The 19,762-nt window shown below is 50.7% G+C and overlaps 1 protein-coding gene and 1 long non-coding RNA gene across 2 annotated transcripts in view; one reads left to right on the top strand and one right to left on the bottom strand.

Annotated features, from left to right (window-relative positions):
- The window catches only part of LOC144326270 (uncharacterized), a 188,092-nt gene that overhangs the window by 77,287 nt on the left and 91,043 nt on the right, over positions 1-19,762 (top strand). The window lies entirely within an intron of this gene.
- On the bottom strand, positions 12,097-15,054 carry LOC144326428 (uncharacterized). Its single transcript, XM_077922985.1, has 2 exons — positions 14,064-15,054; positions 12,097-13,930 (listed from the first exon to the last, which is right to left on the bottom strand). Exons 1-2 carry the CDS (start codon positions 15,052-15,054, stop codon positions 12,237-12,239), a joined length of 2,685 nt encoding a protein of 894 aa, XP_077779111.1. The 3' UTR covers positions 12,097-12,236.

Below are 19,762 nucleotides of genomic sequence, written 5' to 3'. Positions count from 1 at the left end.
TTTCTGAAGAAATTTATATGAAACAGCCCAAAGGTTTTGTAAAACCACATGAGGCACATTTAGTGTGCAAACTCCCGAAAGGACTTTATGGACTTAAACAGGCTGCTAGAGCCTGGAACCAGAAGTTGCATAAAATGCTGACGCAACTTGGGTACAAGCAAGGCGATGCTGACAAGTGCTTGTACAGTAAGTCAAATAATGGACAATTCTCACATATCTTAGCTTTTGTTGATGACCTGATTATTGCCACAGCAAGTGAGAGAGACTATACACAGATAGTAAAGCACCTTAGCAAAGAGGTGGAGGTCAAGGAGCTAGGAGATGTCCAGTACTACTTTGGGATCCAGGTGGAAAGAGAAGAGGACGGCTCATTTCTTCTCAGCCAAAGACAGAAGACCCACGAGCTAATTGAGCACATGCAGATGCAAGACGCACATCCAGTTGCTACACTGATGGCTACTGACTTCCTGAAGAATCAGCAGGATTCGAAGCAGTTGCCAGACAACAATGACTACAGGTCGGCGATTGGTAAACTTTTGTATTTAGTTACCACATGTAGACCTGACTTAGCTAATGCTGTGGGGATTCTTAGCAGAAAAGTGAATTCTCCCACTGAGCATGATTGGGCAGGTGTAAAGAGGGTGGTGCGATATTTGAAGGGTACCATGAATTGTAAATTAAGGTTACCAGCTGTCAGAGACCCTAAGTTGGTTGGGTATACTGATGCGGATTGGGCTGGGGATAATGCTGATTATAAATCAACAAGTGGTCATGTTTTCATGTTTGGGGATGGACCTGTTGCATGGGGCAGTTATAAACAGAGCTGTGTAGCATTATCTTCCACAGAATCAGAATACGTTGCAGCAACAGAAGCCTGCAGAGAGATCGCCGGGCTTGATCAACTCATAAAGGACTTTGGGTTGGTGAGAAAAGGGCCTGTCAGCTTGCTAGAGGACAATCAAAGTTGCCTGAAGCTGACACAGAGTGAGAAGTTCCTGGCCAGAACAAAACACATTGGGGTTAAATACCACTACATACGCCAGATGATCCAGGATGGACTTGTGGAACTATCCTACTGCAGCACCCAAGAGATGACTGCTGACATCCTGACGAAACCCCTACCAAGAGAGAGTTTCCAGAATCTACGTGTTAAGCTGGGACTCTGGGTGGTTGAATAAAGTTGTTTATGTTTTGTATATGTTGTATTGCCTGAGAAGGGGTATGTGGGATGTAAACACAGGAGCAGTCAATGACAACATTCCTAGAGTGTACATGCTAGAACATGGGGAGGGATGTCTGTCCAGCAAGCAGGTAAACTTCCTGGGGACGGACTTCCTCCGCATGTGACCAGAGGTGGGTGTGGCCTCACCTGTGCAGGTAATGACAAAAGCACAGGGCAGGCAGCCACTCTCTCTCTCTGCCATCTTCCTTCGATGAGGAAACATCTAAGGATGCTCTCTTGGCTCCCAGCCAAGAGAGGAGATAAGGACTATCTTGCTACAAGATAGATTCTAAATGTATGTAACCTTTTTAAGCCTGTCTGCCTTCTGGGATCATATTGTGAACAGAACGTGAGTAAACTCTTTTATACTTTTATAAAGACTGTGTCGTGTCTTGTATTTTAAGAGGGAACAAAAGGAGAAATTACCAGAGTAATTATTATAGAGGTTCTAGCGAACCTGTGCACACGTTACCGTTGCGAACTTAAAGGTGAATGTTTATAAACTCTGCTGATATTTTGGGAACTTGTTAGCACAAGTTGGATAAGGATATAATTAGTCAATATATCCTCTCCTGCACCCCAGAACATTCCCACATTTTGAAGTAAGGCAGAGTCTTGTCCTAATGTCCTCACCGCCAGGGCACCTATTTAGAAGGGGTTTGATCTTGCTATCTGCAAAAACCCTCGTTGCTACGATATCGGCCATGGACAAAAGCGTTTTCCGCCTAACAATAATAGATGGTATCTTTTCAGAGTGGAACGCAAGTATCACCTTCAAGAAGTTGGTCTGTCGGAACAGGGGCATCACCGCATATAGGTCAATCTGGTGTTTCTTAATTTTTAAAAGTTTGCTTAAACAGTCTTTAGCCCCTTCTAGCGATGACCATCTTCCTATTTCCGACCTGACAGAAAGGCAACTTTTCTTGGGTTGCAGAGTTTTTCGACTTTCAAGTTTTTCGACTTTCAGCAGGATATTGGATAATTGTGAAGATACCTCATCCAGCCTTTTAAAGATACAGTGAAGGGTCTTAATTACTAAGTGTAACTGCTCACAACTGGGGAACTCCCCTATATCAGATGTTAAACCATCATCCTGTGATGAGGGTTTTTCTTTCATATTCTCCTTTACAGGCTCTACTTTTGAAAAATGTTGAGTCGTCAGAGTTGGAGTGGCTTCTAAATCAATTAGAGGTAGGAAGCGATTTTGGGTTTCCACCGCAAGGCAATGCTCGGCATTGTCACTCCCTCTTCTATTCCGGTGTGGCACCAACCTTGATAGTTTTGGTTTAGGGGATGATAGGGGCTCGTCAAAGTCTCTCAAGCGTTTGTTCTGACCCATACTTTCCTCAGGCCAAGGATTATACGATTCTTAAAATAACATAACATTTAACACACAAATAAGATAGTTAAGACCACCAGAAGATGGCACCGTGGGTGAAAGCTCCTTGGATGGATACTAATAGTGAAGTTTTCCTCTCCACTGCGGTAAAATCCACTTACAACATCAGTCTTTCGTGGACACCTCGGACCCAGTTTGCAGGAGCTTCTCACAAGGGGAAGTATTGAAATGTGACAGCCTCAAGATGTCTAGGGGGTAGGGTGCCAAATGTCCTGGCTCCACTGGCCTCTCTCAGCCCTCTATGACAGCAGCCTGGGCCCAAACGATGACTTATCCAGGATTTAAACACCACACAGCGTCTTCCTCTTAAGCCCTCTCTCCAATTAAGATAATGGCGTTCTCTTCTCTTTTAGCAGCCGAGGCCGGCCCGCTGATAAGAGAGAAACAAGGAGCAGTCTGCAGCAATCTGGAGCAGGGCCAAATCTCTCAGAAAGTTGCCATAGCATGTAGCTGCAGCAATTATAAAATGCTTCAAAGACTCACTGGGTCAGTTAAGATAAAATATAAAGGATTAAAAGAAGATTAAAAGAAATCCGAAGAGCACCGGTAAGCACGTCTTACCTCGGCGCCATGTTGACTGCGGGAGGCAGTGGAGGACAGAAGTGCCTGGCGTGCTCTGGTCCATGGGGTCACGAAGAGTCGGACACGACAAAACGACTAAATGACTAAACAACAACAACAGCTGGTCAGTCTACTTTCGGTTTCACTCCTGGCTCCTTGTTAAATTAATACTGCATCAGAAACCTCCCAAGCAGATATCCAAAGTTCTTTGGCATTTCTCCAGTTGTTAATGAGATGTCTCTTCTAGTTCAGGGGAGTCTTTGGATCATCTTCCAGGAAACCAAGAGTCAAAAACCTTGATTTTCCTTTTTTCCCTTTTTCCAGTCATTTCCACACAGTCATTATTAGCGTTATTAAAACCTTATTATATCAACAAATGCAAAATTTTTAGTCTCCCTTGCTTTCCTGCTGACCTTCAGCTTAAAGACAAACTGCTCTGGAGTGAGAAAAATCCATCACACTCAAAAAGCCCAGCTGGAGGGACCTGGAAGTGTGCGGGGAAGAGCAATTTTGTAGTGGGTTTGTTGCACAGGAGCACCAAGTTCACTAAAGCCATTTCCGACCTGGGAGGAGAGGGGGTTGCGGGCTAAACCCTCCCACACGCGCGCGGGGGCCGGCCTTTGCCCCCGCGTGAACAGGGAATCCCCGGGCGTGCCTCCGACCCGGCCCACCAATCAGCGGGTCGGGGAGGTGGGGCATAGCCTATTTAAGCCCAGGCACGCCCGGGGACCGCCCTCTTTTCCCCTTGCCAGCTGTGAGGTTTTCCCATCCCACCCACCCTGAGGTTAGGCTCCCTGAGGATAGGCTAGCGATGACCTTGCTATGGACTTCGGTTGGTCGCCGCAAGGGGCCTGGTAGGAATTTTTCCAACTTGGCGCATTTTGAGCCTTTTGGTTTTTTCGCCTACCTCGTAGCAAATGTCACAACTTTCGCGGTATTGGCGGTTAGGCATTGGCAGGGGTTAATTGTTATGCAAATGAATGGGGGGGAGGAAGCGCCATCACCTTCCCCCCAAGGAAAGGGGTAGTCCGGTAGAGGACTCCGGGGGGCGTGGCCTTGTCCGAAACCTAGGGAGGTAAGGGCCTCCGGCACGCCCCCGAACGGTGACACCCATGGGATCCTAGTTGGCGTACTTCAACAGGACTCCCACGGCTTGTGGACAACCCTTCCCGGTTCCCATGCCCGGTAGTCGATAGGAGCCAATGCCTAAAGCCAATACCTTTCGATTCTGTAATCAATAAAGTTGTGGCCTTTTTTATGCCCATTAACCTTAAATAATGTGTCCAGTGTCTTCATTTCACATGGGGGAGGGGACTTGCCACGCAACTGGCTGATTCAGATTGAATCCCATTCAAAAAGAGTGCAATGGTGTGTGTTTCAGCCAGCCATCCGGCTGCTGCAACTATTCCCTGGGTGCCACCACACTGTTCTGTCTGTGTGTTTGGAAGGGAATGGGAGCTATGCTCCCCCCAGAGACACTCCACTCCTTCTTCCTTAGCTGTGTTGCTCAACATTTGAGGCAACCTTCACAGTTCTGGGATGCCGAGGAAGCGAACCAATAGTCACGTTCATCTGTACTGGCTCAGTATGACCTATTCTGACAGATGCTGCCTTTCATATTCACACCCAACGCCCAAGAGCCTTTCCGCTCCAGAGATCTGGGGCTGAACGCGGGATCTGCACGCCAAGGCTGGAGTAAGAAAGAGCCCTTGCCAGCTGGCCACGTTGGGCGCCTGCCTAGAGAGTGGAAGCCGGGGGTTCGAGGGACATCGTGCTGCTCCTGGCAACCCCCACCCAATCCGACGTCCTCCTCCACCTGAATCCCGCTTCCCCCGGGACGCACTTCCCATCCTGGAGCGGCTGGGGTGGGAGGCTAAGCTGGCCCAAGGACTGGACCAAGGTAGCTCAGCCAAGTTGCCAAGGCCAGCATTTAAGACCGTGCATCCTTTCCCCTCAGATGAGAAAGCCGGTGTGCTGGTCCCGGGGGAAAGGTTACTTTTCGCGTAGTCAAAGTTCAGTCCTGAGTCACTAGCCTGGTAATAGTCCACAAGGTGCGAGGCGAGGTCCGAAACAGGGAGCCGGGCGGGGAACAGGAACGCTGGAAGGTCAGAAGCAGGAAGCCGGGCGGGGAACAGGAACACTGGAGGAACAGGACTGGATGCTGGCCGAAACAGCTCTTCAATAACGACGTTGCTCCCGCAACCTGGGACCGGGCTGACTGGCCTTTATCTTCTCTAAGGCCAGGGGCGGTCCCGGCCCCCAGGAGCCCCGCCTCTCCTGGCCTTAAGGCGAGCACTCCTCCTGGGAGAAACCAGTTCCCTTCGCCTCTCTGCCCTAAGCCTCTGCAGTTCAGGAGAGGCCGAAGGGTTACTGGGTCCCGGGGAAAGCTCACCTGTAGACACTGAGTCCTCAAGCACCTCTGGGGCCAGAATGGATTCACCTGGTGCCTGCTCCTGAGGATCTGGCACAGGTGCAGGCTCCTCAGAATCTAGGCCTTGCCCCAGTTCAGCCGGCCCTGGAGGCGGGGACTCCTGTGCTGGCTGGGAATCCTCTGGTTCACTCTCTGAATCGAAATGCCAGGCCATCACAGCCGGGATGAGTCATGCTAGCAGCCTGTGGCCTTGATGGGCTTTGAGGCAGCCCAGCCCAGCTGCTATAGGAGTCTGTTGTAGGCTGCCCCTTCTGTGATGTATGTATGATGTATGGAGGGGTGGTCTTGAGCTCCAGGGTGGGCAATTTCAAATGTCTATATAAGGACTTGGTTCGGGGTCTCCTCCTCCCTCCTGCATTGGGGGGGGGGGGGTGAGCACACTGTTGCAACAGATAATAAAGATCTGGCTTACTAGCTGCTTTGCTTCTCAATATTCTCTGGTTGGCCTCTGTTATTTTCTCCTACCGATAGAGAAGCTACCAAAGGACTCTATATGGGCTCTGAGGTACCCCAGAAGGGAAAAGGAGCCGTTTTTTCCTTATAACACTGGCCCCCAGTCCCCACCCCCTTGCAGCTGACCCCTTGCTGCTCTCTGCTTGGCAGGGTATTGAGGAGGCATCCTGCTAGCCAAAGGAGACATGTGCAATTCACATTTGTAGTGTTCTAAATATGTACAAAGCAACCTTGCTGGGGGATGTGGATGAGGTTAACCCTTTCTCTCCCTGCCATGGTCCCATGAAGCTGCTGTATTTCAAGGGAAGATCCCTTGGCCGCCCTGGCAGAGAGAAAGACTTTGACTCCCTCCTCCCAGCCATCCCAGCAGCCCTCAGGCTTCCCCTTGGCTGCTTCTAAGGTAATAAACAACCACCAATGAATACCATGCCTACTTTGGATCTGAGAATTAAGAAGATATTATTATTAATTAATTTTCCAAACATGTAATAAAAACGAACAATAAAACAAAACAAAACATACAAACAAATAAACATATATAATTTTGCTCCTAAGGATCTGGCACAGGTGCAGGCTCCTCAGAATCTAGGCCTTGCCCCAGTTCAGCCGGCTCTGGAGGCGGGGACTCCTGTGCCGGCTGGTATTCCTCTGGTTCGCTCTCAGAATCGGAATCCCAGGCCATCACACCATCCCCCCTCCCAGGCCCCCCCCCTCCATCGAGGGTCTGGACCCGGCTTGCTGGGGTACGTCGCATGGAAATCTCGGAGGCAGGCAGGCGCGTGAACGTTGGCTGCTGGTTCCCAGGAACGGTCCTCCGGTCCATACCCCTTCCAGTCTATGAGGTACTGCAGCTTCCCCTTGCGGAATCGAGAGTCCAGAATGCGTTCAACCTCGTACTCAGGTTCCCCCTGAACTAAAACTGGCTGCGGCCTGGGACGGTTCGGGTGGAACTCGTCGGGTGGGGCCACTGGACTCAGAAGGGACCTGTGGAAGACCGGGTGAACCTTCAGAGTTGCAGGCAACCGGAGACGGAATGCTACAGGCGAGACCTGGTCCACGATAGGAAACAGGCCGGTGAAACGGGCGTCCAGCTTCCGCGAAGGTCGAGAGGGGTGGAATGGTGAGTGGAGAGCCATACCAGGTCACCGACGTGGAGTTCCGGCCCCACCTGGCGGTGGCGGTCGGCCTGGGCCTTGTACGCCTCCTTGGCCTGGCGCAGTTGTTCCATCAATAGCTGTTGCTGGGACTGGAGCTCCTGAAGCCACTCGGTCACCGCAGGAACCGCGGATGCTGGCAGCACATCCGGAAACAGCCGTGGATGATACCCATAACTGGCCTGGAACGGGGTCTGCTGGGTGGACGCATTCACCGCGTTGTTGTAGGCGAACTCCGCCAATGCTAGGTGGTCGACCCAGTCATCCTGCTGGTAGCTGCAGTAACACCGAAGGTACTGCTCCAGCACCGCGTTCGCCCGTTCCGTCTGGCCATCGGTCTGTGGGTGGTAGGCTGATGAGAGACAGATCTCTGTCCCGAGGGTCTGGTGCAATGCTCGCTAGAACCGGGATGTGAACTGAACGCCCCGGTCGGACACCACACGCTCAGGTAGGCCATGCAGGCGGAAGACATGCTGAAGGTACAGCTGAGCGGTTTCCTTGGCTGTGGGTACAGATGGGCAGGGGGCACAGTGCACCATCTTAGTGAAATGGTCGGAGAAAACTAGAAGGCAGGTACAGCCACGAGACGGGGGTAAGTCCACTACAAAGTCCAGCAAAACCGTGTGCCAAGGACGTGGTGGAACTGGCAATGGCTGAAGCAGGCCGGGGGGTCGCTGCTGGGAAACTGCCAGGGAGATATTGTCCATCATGGCCCCAAGCCGGCTGCCGAACGTCCATCGATCTCCCGTAGCCAGGCAGATCCAGCAGTTAGCGACACAAAGCCTCAGAAATAGATTGCCACATTCCAGGCTTGTGCACACTGTTCTTTATCAGCAGAAACCACAGCCAGAAAGCTTGCACCGCAGAAGAGAGCATAATTTACAGACTTTATTTAGCGTTGAACAGAACAAAGAGAAAACATGACCGTTCTGTGTCAGTGTCTCTGACCGACTGAAATCGAAAGGAAACAGCAAACATAAACATCCCGTGACTAGGACATGCGCAGACTCTGTGACTCTCAAAGCCTGCTCCCTCTTAAGGTGGAACGGAAATATCCTAACATCCTCCCCCTTTCCGTGTAACCTGTTGTACCTGTGGTTCACTCAATTGCAACCTTTGTACATAAACCTTATGTTGTTCTCTGTTAACAACCTTAGACAACAGATCAGCAGGAATTTCATTTCCTGCCATGTAGGACACCCGAATCAGTCCTTTCTGAATACACTCTCTTGCACGATGTAGCTTAATCTGCAAGTACTTGGTTCTTTGCTTGCAACTCTCAGAGTTCAGCAAAGCCAAACATGATCTATTGTCTTGATACACTTGTATAGGACATTTCACAGAAACCCCGATGTCCTTAAACAGTTGCATCAACCATTCACAATCCATGAGTGAAAATGACAGAGCATTGAGTTCTGCTTCACAGGAACTTAGGCTCACTGTCGTCTGCTTCTTGCACAACCAGTCAAACAGGCAGTGGTTGTACATGTAGCATACTCCAGAAGTGCTTGTACCATCTGTGGTGTCACTCCCAAAACTTGCATCTGCAAAGATTTCAAGACCTCCAGTCTTCTGACTGGTGAACCTCAGCCTGTAGCGCATAGTCCCTTTCAAATAGCGGGCTATGCGCTTCAGAGCTTTCCAATCCTGAACCGTAGGATTGTTGGCATGTCTGCTAAGCAGATTACAGCTCACAGCTATGTCAGGTCTTGAACATCTGGCAATGAAATTCAGCTTGCCTAGAACGCATCTGTATAGCGTTGTGTCAGAAAACGCTTCAGCAGTACTGTCTACCTGGTAACCTGTCACCATCGGTGTGTCTGCTGGGTTTGCATCAACCAAATTCAACCTGGTTAATACATCAGCAATTTTCTGTGTTTGGTGTACCAGAAAATTACCTGCTTGGTCCTTCTCCACCTGCAGAGAAAGATAGTTGGATACCTCACCAAGATCCTTCATGTCAAAGTGCTCCTTCAGTTGAGCTAGGGTGCTTTGATAGAAAGCCTGATTCTTCCAAAACATCAGAAGATCATCAACAAAACATAAACAATACAGTTTGTTTTGCCCCTCCTCCTTGACAAACACACATGGATCAGCTTTGCCCTGGTGAAAACCTAGAGAAAGCAACGTTTCAGTGAGTTTTGTGTTCCAACACCTGGCACTCTGCTTGAGACCATATAAGGATTTCCGCAGTTTACAGACCATTCCCTTCTGTATCTCCATCCCATCAGGTGGAAGCATGAACAGCTCTTCGTTCAAAATCCCGTACAAAAAAGCTGTATTAATGTCATGATGGGAAACATGCAGTTTCTCCTCCGCAGCGATCTTGAGCATCAGCCGAATGTTGTGGTTCGAGGACCCGACCCCGGTGAAGTGAAATGAAGACACAAGGACACGTGATATAAGGTTAATGGGCTAGGAAAAGGCCACAACTTTATTGGTTACAGTATTTGAAAAGGTATTGGCTTAGGCATTGGATCGAAATAAGTGGGTTCTTCACCAGTAGGTGGAGCCTGTCGATGCCAATCCGACTATAGGCTCACCCCTGCTGTCACCGAGGGTCGTGCCAAGGCCTCCCGCCAAGCAGGCATCGGACGGAATAAACGACCCCCAGATTCCTTTAACGGAATACCCCTAAAAATTGAAGGCATAGGCGATGGCCACACCTAGCACTTCCACACAGCGCAACACATTATTCCAATGCCTAACCTACCCACCAATACCACAAAAGTTGTGACGATTGCTACGAGGTAGGCGAAAAAACCAATTAGCCTAGTGCCAAATGGAAAAACTCCTACCAGGCCCCCCAGCCAACCAGGGCGACCAACCTAAGGTCCATAGCAAGGCCGAAACCCTGAGCCCTAACTAAAGGGAGTGGAGGGTGGGTGACTCGCGAGGGGCGAAGGAGGAAGAATGAGGCCGGGGAAAGGCTGGCGCTGCAGCAAAATGCTGCTGAACACGCCCCCACCGTGGCCCCCGGTTGGATGGCCACCGAGGGGGCGTGAGCGCCAACCATGTGAGTGGGCAGCAGGGGGCCACGCCCCCTGCTAGCCGGAGCTCGAGCCCCGACCACAACCCCTCCCCTCCCCTTCGGGGAGGAGAGTCTTTGTGGTTCGAGGACCCGACCCCGGTGAAGTGAAATGAAGACACAAGGACACGTGATATAAGGTTAATGGGCTAGGAAAAGGCCACAACTTTATTGGTTACAGTATTTGAAAAGGTATTGGCTTAGGCATTGGATCGAAATAAGTGGGTTCTTCACCAGTAGGTGGAGCCTGTCGATGCCAATCCGACTATAGGCTCACCCCTGCTGTCACCGAGGGTCGTGCCAAGGCCTCCCGCCAAGCAGGCATCGGACGGAATAAACGACCCCCAGATTCCTTTAACGGAATACCCCTAAAAATTGAAGGCATAGGCGATGGCCACACCTAGCACTTCCACACAGCGCAACACATTATTCCAATGCCTAACCGCCACCCGAGCTAAAGGCTCGCCGCCAATACCCTCAAAACTGCAACCAATCCCAGATGTTTCTAATGACACTAGCTAACCAGAAGTCATTCCCCAGATCAGATAGGTGGACACCGTCATCCCGGTATAAAGCTTTGTCGCTAATCCGGATACGGTCATGGTAAATCACTCGGCCATCCATAAAGCGCACCCAACGGGCTACCGCCCGATTTACGAGTTTCCTGGTTCTTTCAATGGCCATACAGTCTTGCGCACCGCGCCACACAGTTCTTTTCAAGAAGGAGGACCAGCACACTGTCGTCCTGGGACACAGGGCTGCAAATGCATTCAAGTCTCTTTTTATGCTCGACAGCAAGTCCACGCTCCTTTTGTTGCCAAGGTCATTCTCCCCTAAATGAATCACCAGGATGTCGGGAGAGCCGAGCTTGGCTATTTTCTCCCGCAGCAAAGGCATCAGTTCCTCCCAACGCATGCCTCTTCTCGAAAACCAGGAAACTCGAACGTCACGTGGCAGACCAAGGTTGGGTGCCAGGCCGCAGCTCACCGCTCGCACGCGGGCCCAATGAACAATGCTGTGACCGCAAATCCACACGCTTCTTCCGGGCATAGCTGGGAATAAAATAGAACAAAAGGAAAGGTAAGCAGACTAAGGGGTAGGTGCAAGGTTGCGAATATACGACTTATAAACATTGGATTTCCACCGGCCCAACTCTTTTATCCTTTCTGCCGGCAACCCCAGGTGCGCGGCCGTGGTGGCGGCCCCGATCCTGAACGAATGTGCAGCGTACTCATGGGGGGGTAGGCCACAAGCCTCAATAGCCTTGCGCATTACTCTAGTGAATTGGTACCTCAACAGGGGCGACCCATCCTCGTGTATCAGGAACGGTCCCGGGATGGCAGGTCTAAGGCGGAGAAACCGCCTTGTGTCCTTCACCGGACATGGGCCCTGCTGGGCCGATGCCGTGAGCTTGAGCAGGACACCCTTGCCAGTCTGATCGGTCTTGGACTGACGCACCAGTACTGACACAGCAGATTCAGATAGCTGTACATCCTCACACAGGAGGCCGCGAGTTAAACCCCGAGCACTGGCTTCACACACAACCTCACCAACTCTGAGCGCACCAAAAAAGGCTATAGCGTAAGCCGCCGAGAAGAGCCGTGCCTCAAACTTAGACCAACAAATTGTCCTGAGCTTTACGCGTATCTGAGATAGCAATCCATAAGAAATAGGCTTACGACCAACGGTCCTGGGCGGTTGTAACCTGCCCCAACCTTCAATGGCTCTACGGATCAGAAAATCGCTACATGGGTCTTGCGCAAACGTCGCCTTTGAAAAGAAGCTGATGGCTGCTACGTGGATCTTTAAAGTTTTCGTAGCACGTCCGAGGTCATCCAGATGGGACAGATACTGCAGGACGTCATCAGTGGTGGGGGGTGTGTTATGTGACAGCCCAGACAACCCAAACCTGAAACCCAGGAAATCACACCAGGCCTTCTTATAGGACCTGAGCGTGGAAGGTGCCACCGACGCTAATACTCCCTGTATCACTTTGCGTCTCCAACGTTCCACAGGTACTCCGGAAAGGGTTCGGGCGACAGTTGTGCTCCAGGTGCGAGCGACCGGAAACGAGGAATCTGGAATCGAGACAAGGCGTCGGCTATATCGTTATTGGCACCTGGTACGAATTTGGCTGAAAATAAGATATTGTACTCAAGGCAACGGAGGACAAACGCCCGCAGGAGAGAGGAGACCCTCGCAGACCGCGATGACTGCCTGGCAAGAATGTTCACCACCGCCAGGTTGTCGGTCCTGAAGCACACTCGGTGATCTCGGAACTCCTCTGTCCAGATGTGCACAGCCACTACTATTGGAAAGAACTCGAGAAAGGTGAGATCCCGCGTGATGGCCTGACCCTGCCATGCTGAGGGCCAGCGTTGCGCGCACCAGCGCCCTTTGAAATACAAACCGAAACCTAAAGACCCTGCTGCGTCCGATTGAACCTGAAAGTCGGATGATAGATTCAAAACATCCTGCCAAAGAGAGACCCCGTTATATTTTTCCAAAAAGGCTGTCCAGACCTCGAGATCTGCTTTGACTGACCTGGGGAGGCGAACCCTGTGGAGGGGGTGTTTCAGACCGACTGACAATCTGGCAAGGCGAGCACAGAAGGGGCGTCCGGGGGACACCACCCTGCACGCGAAGTTAAAGTGGCCCAATAAAGATTGAATTTGCCTAAGGGTGATCTTCCTAAGCTTAAGAGTGTCCTGAATTAGTTGTTTAAGGGCTGCAATCTTTTCAACAGGTAAGCGGGATGACTGGGCCACTGTATCCAGCTCAATGCCAAGGTAAGTTAAGCGCGTGGCTGGTCCCTCCGTTTTCTCGGCCGCAAGAGGGACCCCAAGGTCCTCGGCCAGGGCTGAGAAGGCCTCCAGCAAGGAGGCGCACTCCCCCGTGTTGGCTCCGCCCACGAAAAGGAAATCGTCCAGGTAATGCGTGACCCCAATGGTATTTGCCCTGAAACGCAAGGCCCAGTCCAAGAACGTGCTGAAGGCTTCGAATGCCGAACAGGCAACAGCGCAGCCCATTGGCATGGCCCTGTCAACATAGTATTTTCCCTGAAATTTAAAACCCAGCAACCGGAAATCAGCGGGATGCACTGGCAAGAGGCGGAAGGCGGATTCGATGTCACACTTTGCCAACAACGCCCCGGGGCCGAAACTGCGGATCAACTTAACTGCCTGATCGAAGGTGGCGTATTTCACTGTGCATAACTCGGGCGGGATGGCATCGTTGACCGAGCCACCCTTTGGGAAGGACAGATTATGAATGAGCCTGAATTCACCGGGGGTCTTCTTGGGCACAATGCCTAGCGGAGATATGTGCAAATTTGGTATGGGGGGACTATCGAAGGGGCCTGCAACCCTGCCTGCACTGACCTCTTTTGCTATCTTTCTTTCAGCAACTTCCGGTCTCTCTCTAACTGATTTTTGATTGGGTGAATCTTTCGCAATTAGTGAGCCCGCTATGGGAATACGAAACCCACTGGAAAAACCTTCCCTGAGGTAGGAAGCTGCATCCTTATCCGGGTAAAGAGACAGAAGATTGCAAAGGGGGACGAGCTTGATAGGGGAAAAGGCCAATCCCAAGACTACCTCACCGTCTGTTCCCTGCTGCGGGGGCCCCCCTGGAACTGGGATGATGGGACCCCCGGCCCCCACGAAAGGGCTGCTTCCCCCCTCTTAAGCAGGATGTAACAGGGTGGCCCCCGGCGCATCTTTCGCATTCATGTGTGAATTTACAGGATGGCCTTTGGCAAAACCCTTTGTTGTACTCCCAGCACACCCAACGCTTAAAATCCTTCTTTTGGTCACTTCTAGCCGACCGATACGCGTCGACTGGCCTCTTTTCTACGTACGGACCAACAGCCACGGACCATATTCCATTCTCAATCTGATCCCAGCGTGCTAAAGGGATTCTGGACGCCTTCCTTCTGAATTTTTTGTCATAGCTTATGGCCGCCGCCTCCCCCGAAAGGGCACAGGCCGTGCGAATATGTGAAAGGTAGGCGACAAGGTGAACCGCCCGCTTGGGGTAGGCAGCGACAATCGTCCCCATAAAGGCTTGAAAACCATCAAGCCAATTTTCAAACGTCCTAGGCACAGAAGGGTATTTGCTCTTTCTCTTGCCATGCGAGGGCCTCTTTTCACCCCTGCCTAACTCCTCTGCTGGGGGCACTAATTTAAACATGTCAACGAACTCACCATTTAAGATTTTTGCTCGTAGTTTAGGAGATAGATGTTCACCTGGTATAACATCCGAGGTTGAGTAGGTGGATGAGGTGGCGTCTTTTACCAGAGCCCCATCCTTCCACTCCTGGCTCCCCCCAAACTTTTTACGATGGCTATTGGCCCTCCTCGACAGAGCCCAGTCTGGAAGACCAGAAATTTCCTCGCCCTTCCCCCAATAGGAACCTAGCGACGCGTCGCTATCATACTCTGACGAAGAAGTACCTGTATCATCATCCGAGTCGTCCCTCCGAGACCTGCTCTTCCTACATGTATGCTTCTTCTTTTCGCGCCTCTTACCCGAAGGCTTCTCCGCGGTCGCAGCGGTGGCGGCGCCCTCTTCCTCCTGTTGCGCGTCTTCCGCCGCCGATGAAGCCTCAGAATCTGGCGACTGGGCTCTGGGCCGCTTGTCCTGCGAGCGATTGGAAGAACTAGGGGCAGCAGAATTATTATTGCGAGTAGACTTAGAAGTCGCTTTCCCCCCCCGCGCCCGAGACCCAGATGCCGAAGCCCTTGACTGAGACCTAGTCCGCACCGATTGTGTATCATTAAAGAGGGCGGCCGATGTACTTGGCATTTCGTCCCATTGGGAAGACTGAGAACTCTCTGGGAACACCTGGGTATCTGGGATGACATCAGGGGAAGAGGGGGGACTGGGGTTCGCGTCCGGGAAGCGTTGTTCGTATTCATCTATGAAAGCTCTAAAAGCATTCAGGAGGTGGGAGACGGGAGGCCTTGTATTATTACCCCTGCCCTGTCGACCCCGTGATGCGCTCTCTGCTGAGCTACGTGTGGCCACAGGCGCGCGCTTCCTCTTGGGAGCCATAAGGTGTGCCTTGTACACTACAAATGCCACAGTATTTGTTAGAGCGTATGTGTGTACGTGTGAGTGTCTGTGTATGTATTAATTAATTAATTAATTAATTATTATTATTATTATTTTATATGTATATAAATCTATATGTTGTTGTTGTATATATCAAGTTATTCAATTTATTAACTTTTTTTTTTTAAATTTATTTATTTATTTATTTATTATGTATTATCTATATATCTGTTTATAGTTTTCTATTTATTATTTATCAATTTCTTATTTGTCTTCTCTTACTATACAGTCTCTCGGTTGTGCTAAATAACCAAATCAAAAACAAGCCAAAAAGTTCTCAGTTTATCCCAGCCTTGTGATTATAATTGCTAATAAAATAAATTTACTCTATGAATTTTGCCTGTGCTACCAGCTGGCAGTGGCTCAATGGGCTGGTAACCACCGTATTGTCACTAGGCAGAAACTCAGGTATATAACTCCCCCTTTTGTGTTAGCCAGATGAGGGCAGCAGCTAGGAGAAAAGCCGCTCCCACTAAACTCCAATTAATAAAGCCAAGACCGCTGCCAAGGTTCACTTCCAAAGACAATAAGAACAATAGAACAAAAGAACAAAAGAGCAATAGCTAGCAATCTACTGCCTGCCAGGCACTATAGCCTTGTTATTATTATTGTTAATAGGATAAATATCTTTACTAATTTGTCTGTGCTACCAGTACCCAGTGGCACAGTAAAATGGTAAACACTGTAAAGTGACTAGGCAGTAAGCAAATATGAGGGAAGCCCCCCCGCGAAACTACGATTAATAAAGCTGAGGTATTGCTGGTGACCTCTGCCAAGCTTCCTACTTAATACAAAAGAACAATAGCTCAGCAATCCTCAGCCTGCCTCAGGTAAGATAAGGTGGCAAAGTTCCCTGAAAATGTGCCTCTGGGAACAATAGGCTTAATTACCGCTCATCAGCCACCTAATTGTTCTGCTGGCAGGCAACACAATGGCGTTTCTATGGCAACATCACACGCTAGCCGACACTAATAGCTGTACTTTAAGAGACAGTAGCAAGGGCGTTCCTATGGCAACCCCCAAGAGGGTCCCCAGGCAGACCAGGAAATAAGCCTTTTTAAAATGACCACAGCGTGGGGGAGGGTGGAAAGGGCCCAGAACACACGGGAAAATGAGACTAGCTGAACTTGGGGACACCCAGGAACAATAAGCAAGTTATCTCCCTTAAACTAGGCAAAAGGCTCACCCACCAAAGAAAAGAGGGGAGAGAGAAGCAATGAACTTGCAAGGTGGCAAATTCCAAGGACAAGGGAGCCGAGGCTACAGCAAAGACAGAGGCCCCAGCGACGCCGAAAGACTACTCCCTTTTAGACCATGGACAAAGAATAACACCGAAAAACTATTCCCTTTTAAACCCAGGACAAGGGGGGAGGCAAAGGAATCGTGGGGCTGGTGAGCACGTGGAGGGAGCAATTGACTCCGCCGGTCTCAGCAAATAAAGCAGTGGTTCACCCAGGCTATACACCACAAGCCGGAGCGGGGCTTCAACAGGGAGGCAAAACTAAGCGCTCACGCACACCCACACTGTATAATGTGAAATGGGGCTGCCGGAGAAGGCAAGTAACCCCTGAAAAGCACGTGAGAGACCACGTGAAGAGCCCTAGCGGGCAGCGAACGGCAAAAAAGGGGGCAAAAACTGCAAAAAAGGAACGGCAAAAAACGCCTGCCCACACTCTCAATCAGACACACACGCAGGCAAACACACTATGCCACGAGGAGCGAGGCGACCGGCAAACGTAAGCGTCCTCCAACGCACGTGGGTGGCTGCCTAAACTGCGCAGCCAGCGCCTTCCCGACGAATTATCGAACAGGGTGGGGGCCGCACACACACACACACACACGAGGCCGCCGAGTGGGATAGAGAGAAAGGGGGGGGTAGCACTCGCAACCCCGGACCGAGCGAACACCCCTAGGCGCACTTAAAATAACCGGAAAACGAACACCGAGCAAGAACGCGGCGCACCAACTTTAGATGAATGTCCCGCGCTTCCGAAAGAGGAAAGGGAGAAGCGCCCGTCAGCTGTTAGGTGGCTAAATTCATCCAGCTGTGGCGCGCGCGTCAGCTGATGAGCGGCGGAAAGTGGATGAAGTTAATTGGAAGCCGCAAATGCGGCGGCGGCCAGATGGTCGCTTGGAAGGCACCGGTAGCCCCAAGCCTAACAAATATAGGCAAACCACACAGCGGGGAACAAAGTGTAAAGATTAGGCTATATACTGAAGGGGAGGGTGCGGAGACAATGTAACCCAATGTGCGCCCGTCAGCTGTTAAGCGGCTGAACGCAGTCAGCGGCGGCTATTGCGATTGCGGCCACGTGGGCTTTGCCCGAGCAAAGGAAAGGAAAAACCGATGCGACCTCAGTGAATTTAAGGAAACCCAGCCGCACCAGAGGAAATGAATGCCGCTGCCCAATCCAGGGAAAACTAACGGGGACGAAGGTAAACCGCGAAACCCAAACCAAACAAAAGCACGCAAATACTTCCCCGGCTTCCAGTAGCAGTCTTGACTCGCGAGGGGCGAAGGAGGAAGAATGAGGCCGGGGAAAGGCTGGCGCTGCAGCAAAATGCTGCTGAACACGCCCCCACCGTGGCCCCCGGTTGGATGGCCACCGAGGGGGCGTGAGCGCCAACCATGTGAGTGGGCAGCAGGGGGCCACGCCCCCTGCTAGCCGGAGCTCGAGCCCCGACCACAACCCCTCCCCTCCCCTTCGGGGAGGAGAGTCTCTCTCATATTTGACTGTGGGTGAGTAGGTCTCGTGGTAATCCTGTCCTGGTACCTGTGAAAAACCTCTGGCAACCAATCTGGCTTTGTGTCTGACAACCTTGCCATTCTGGTCTGTCTTGGCCTTGAAGACCCATTTGCTGCCAACCAGTCTCATACCTGGGACTACCGGTACCAGCTCCCAAGTTTGGTTCCTGTTCAAGGAATCAACTTCAGCCTTCATGGCATTAAGCCAAGGCTCAGCATCTTTAGAGGTTAACTCCTGAACCTCTTTGAAGCTTGAAGGTTCCCACACCTTCTCTGAGCTACTAAGAACAGCTGTTGCAGTCTTAGCAAACTCATCAGCAAATCTCTTAGGAGGTCTGCCTTTGGTCGCCCTTTCAGACCTACGTACTAGACGCAAGTCTTCTGGACTCATCTCCTCTTTCTTAGGAGAAAAATGAGCAATGGTGAACAGTGGTTCTTCCAGTTCATTGTCAGACACATCAGATGGTCTGACTGAGGCCTTTGCACTCTTGTAGTCTGCTGTGTCATCACTCTCACTGACATCAGCAGCAGCGCCGCCCACTAAACTGGAATCCGAACTCTGATCATCATCATCCTCATCATCATCATCCTCATCATCATCATCCTCAGCAGCTTCCTCAGCTTTAGCTGCTTGCTTGACATCACCTTCATCCTCCTCTGGGTAACTCTGGAAAATTCCCACATTTTCCCCCCACTTAGGATTGTACTCAACACTCCTTGTGAACTTTATGGATTTAGAGTCAGTCATCCATACCCTGTATGCACCTTTTTCGTACCCCATGAACAAACCATGTGCCCCACGCTTCCCAAGCTTGTTGGTTTGTGGGGTGCGTACCCACATGTCAGAACCAAAAATTCTCATGTGTTTGGTGTTGGGTTTCTTGCCAAACATCTTCTCATAGGGGGTACAACCAATGGGTGATGACAATCTGCGATTAAAGGAGTAAACCAGATTCCCCAAAGCCTCCCCCCAAAACTTATCAGGGAGATTGGCATCATGCAACAAGGTTTTCATTCCTTGCAGCAATGTCTGATTTGCTCTCTCCGCAAGCCCATTCATCCATGGCGATCTGGGGGTTGACATGTCATGCTGGATTCCCTTCTCAGTCAGGAAAGCTTCAAACTGCTGAGAAGTGAATTCCCCGCCCCAATCGGTAAACAGACAGGAAATACGTTTACCGTGAGCATTCTCCAACCAAGCACAGAATGCTTTAAACTTCGGAAACGCTTGCGATTTCTGTTCGAGCAAAAACACATGAATGTACCTAGAAAAAGAATCAATTAGAACCATGAAGAACCTTGCTCCTCCTAAAGAGGGCGTAAGTGGCCCAACCAGGTCTGCGTGCACTAGCTGGTAGGGCTTGGAAGCCTGCCTGCTAGACTCTTTGCCTTTTGGAGCAACCTTCACCTTGTTCTCTGCACAAGATACACATTTCATATGAAATTTACAGGGTTTGATGTTCAAACCCTCAACCACCTCTGGCATCTTGGCCAGTGCCTTCCAAGAGAGGTGACCAAACCTTCGATGCGCTTCATGAATGCAACCTGCATGAAGAACTTTGTTAGTTTGTGCAACACAACAAGAATCAGCATTAGATACAACAGCAGTGTCCTCATAAGTTATATGGAACAAACCATCCATAAACTTTGCAT

The sequence above is a fragment of the Podarcis muralis genome, chromosome W (genome assembly GCF_964188315.1).
Source record: "Podarcis muralis chromosome W, rPodMur119.hap1.1, whole genome shotgun sequence".
Classification (NCBI taxonomy): domain Eukaryota; kingdom Metazoa; phylum Chordata; class Lepidosauria; order Squamata; family Lacertidae; genus Podarcis; species Podarcis muralis.
The sequence above is the reverse complement of the archived record's forward strand: the minus strand, read 5'-3'. Positions and strand labels throughout refer to the sequence as shown.

Coding starts and splice junctions, on each gene's coding strand:
- LOC144326428 (XM_077922985.1), bottom strand. CDS start 15,054: ATGCCAAGTACATCGGCCGCCCTCTTTAATGATACACAATCGGTGCGG. Junction 13,931..14,063: donor CGCGTATCGGTCGGCTAGAA/GTGACCAAAAGA, acceptor ATCCTGCTTAAG/AGGGGGGAAGCAGCCCTTTC.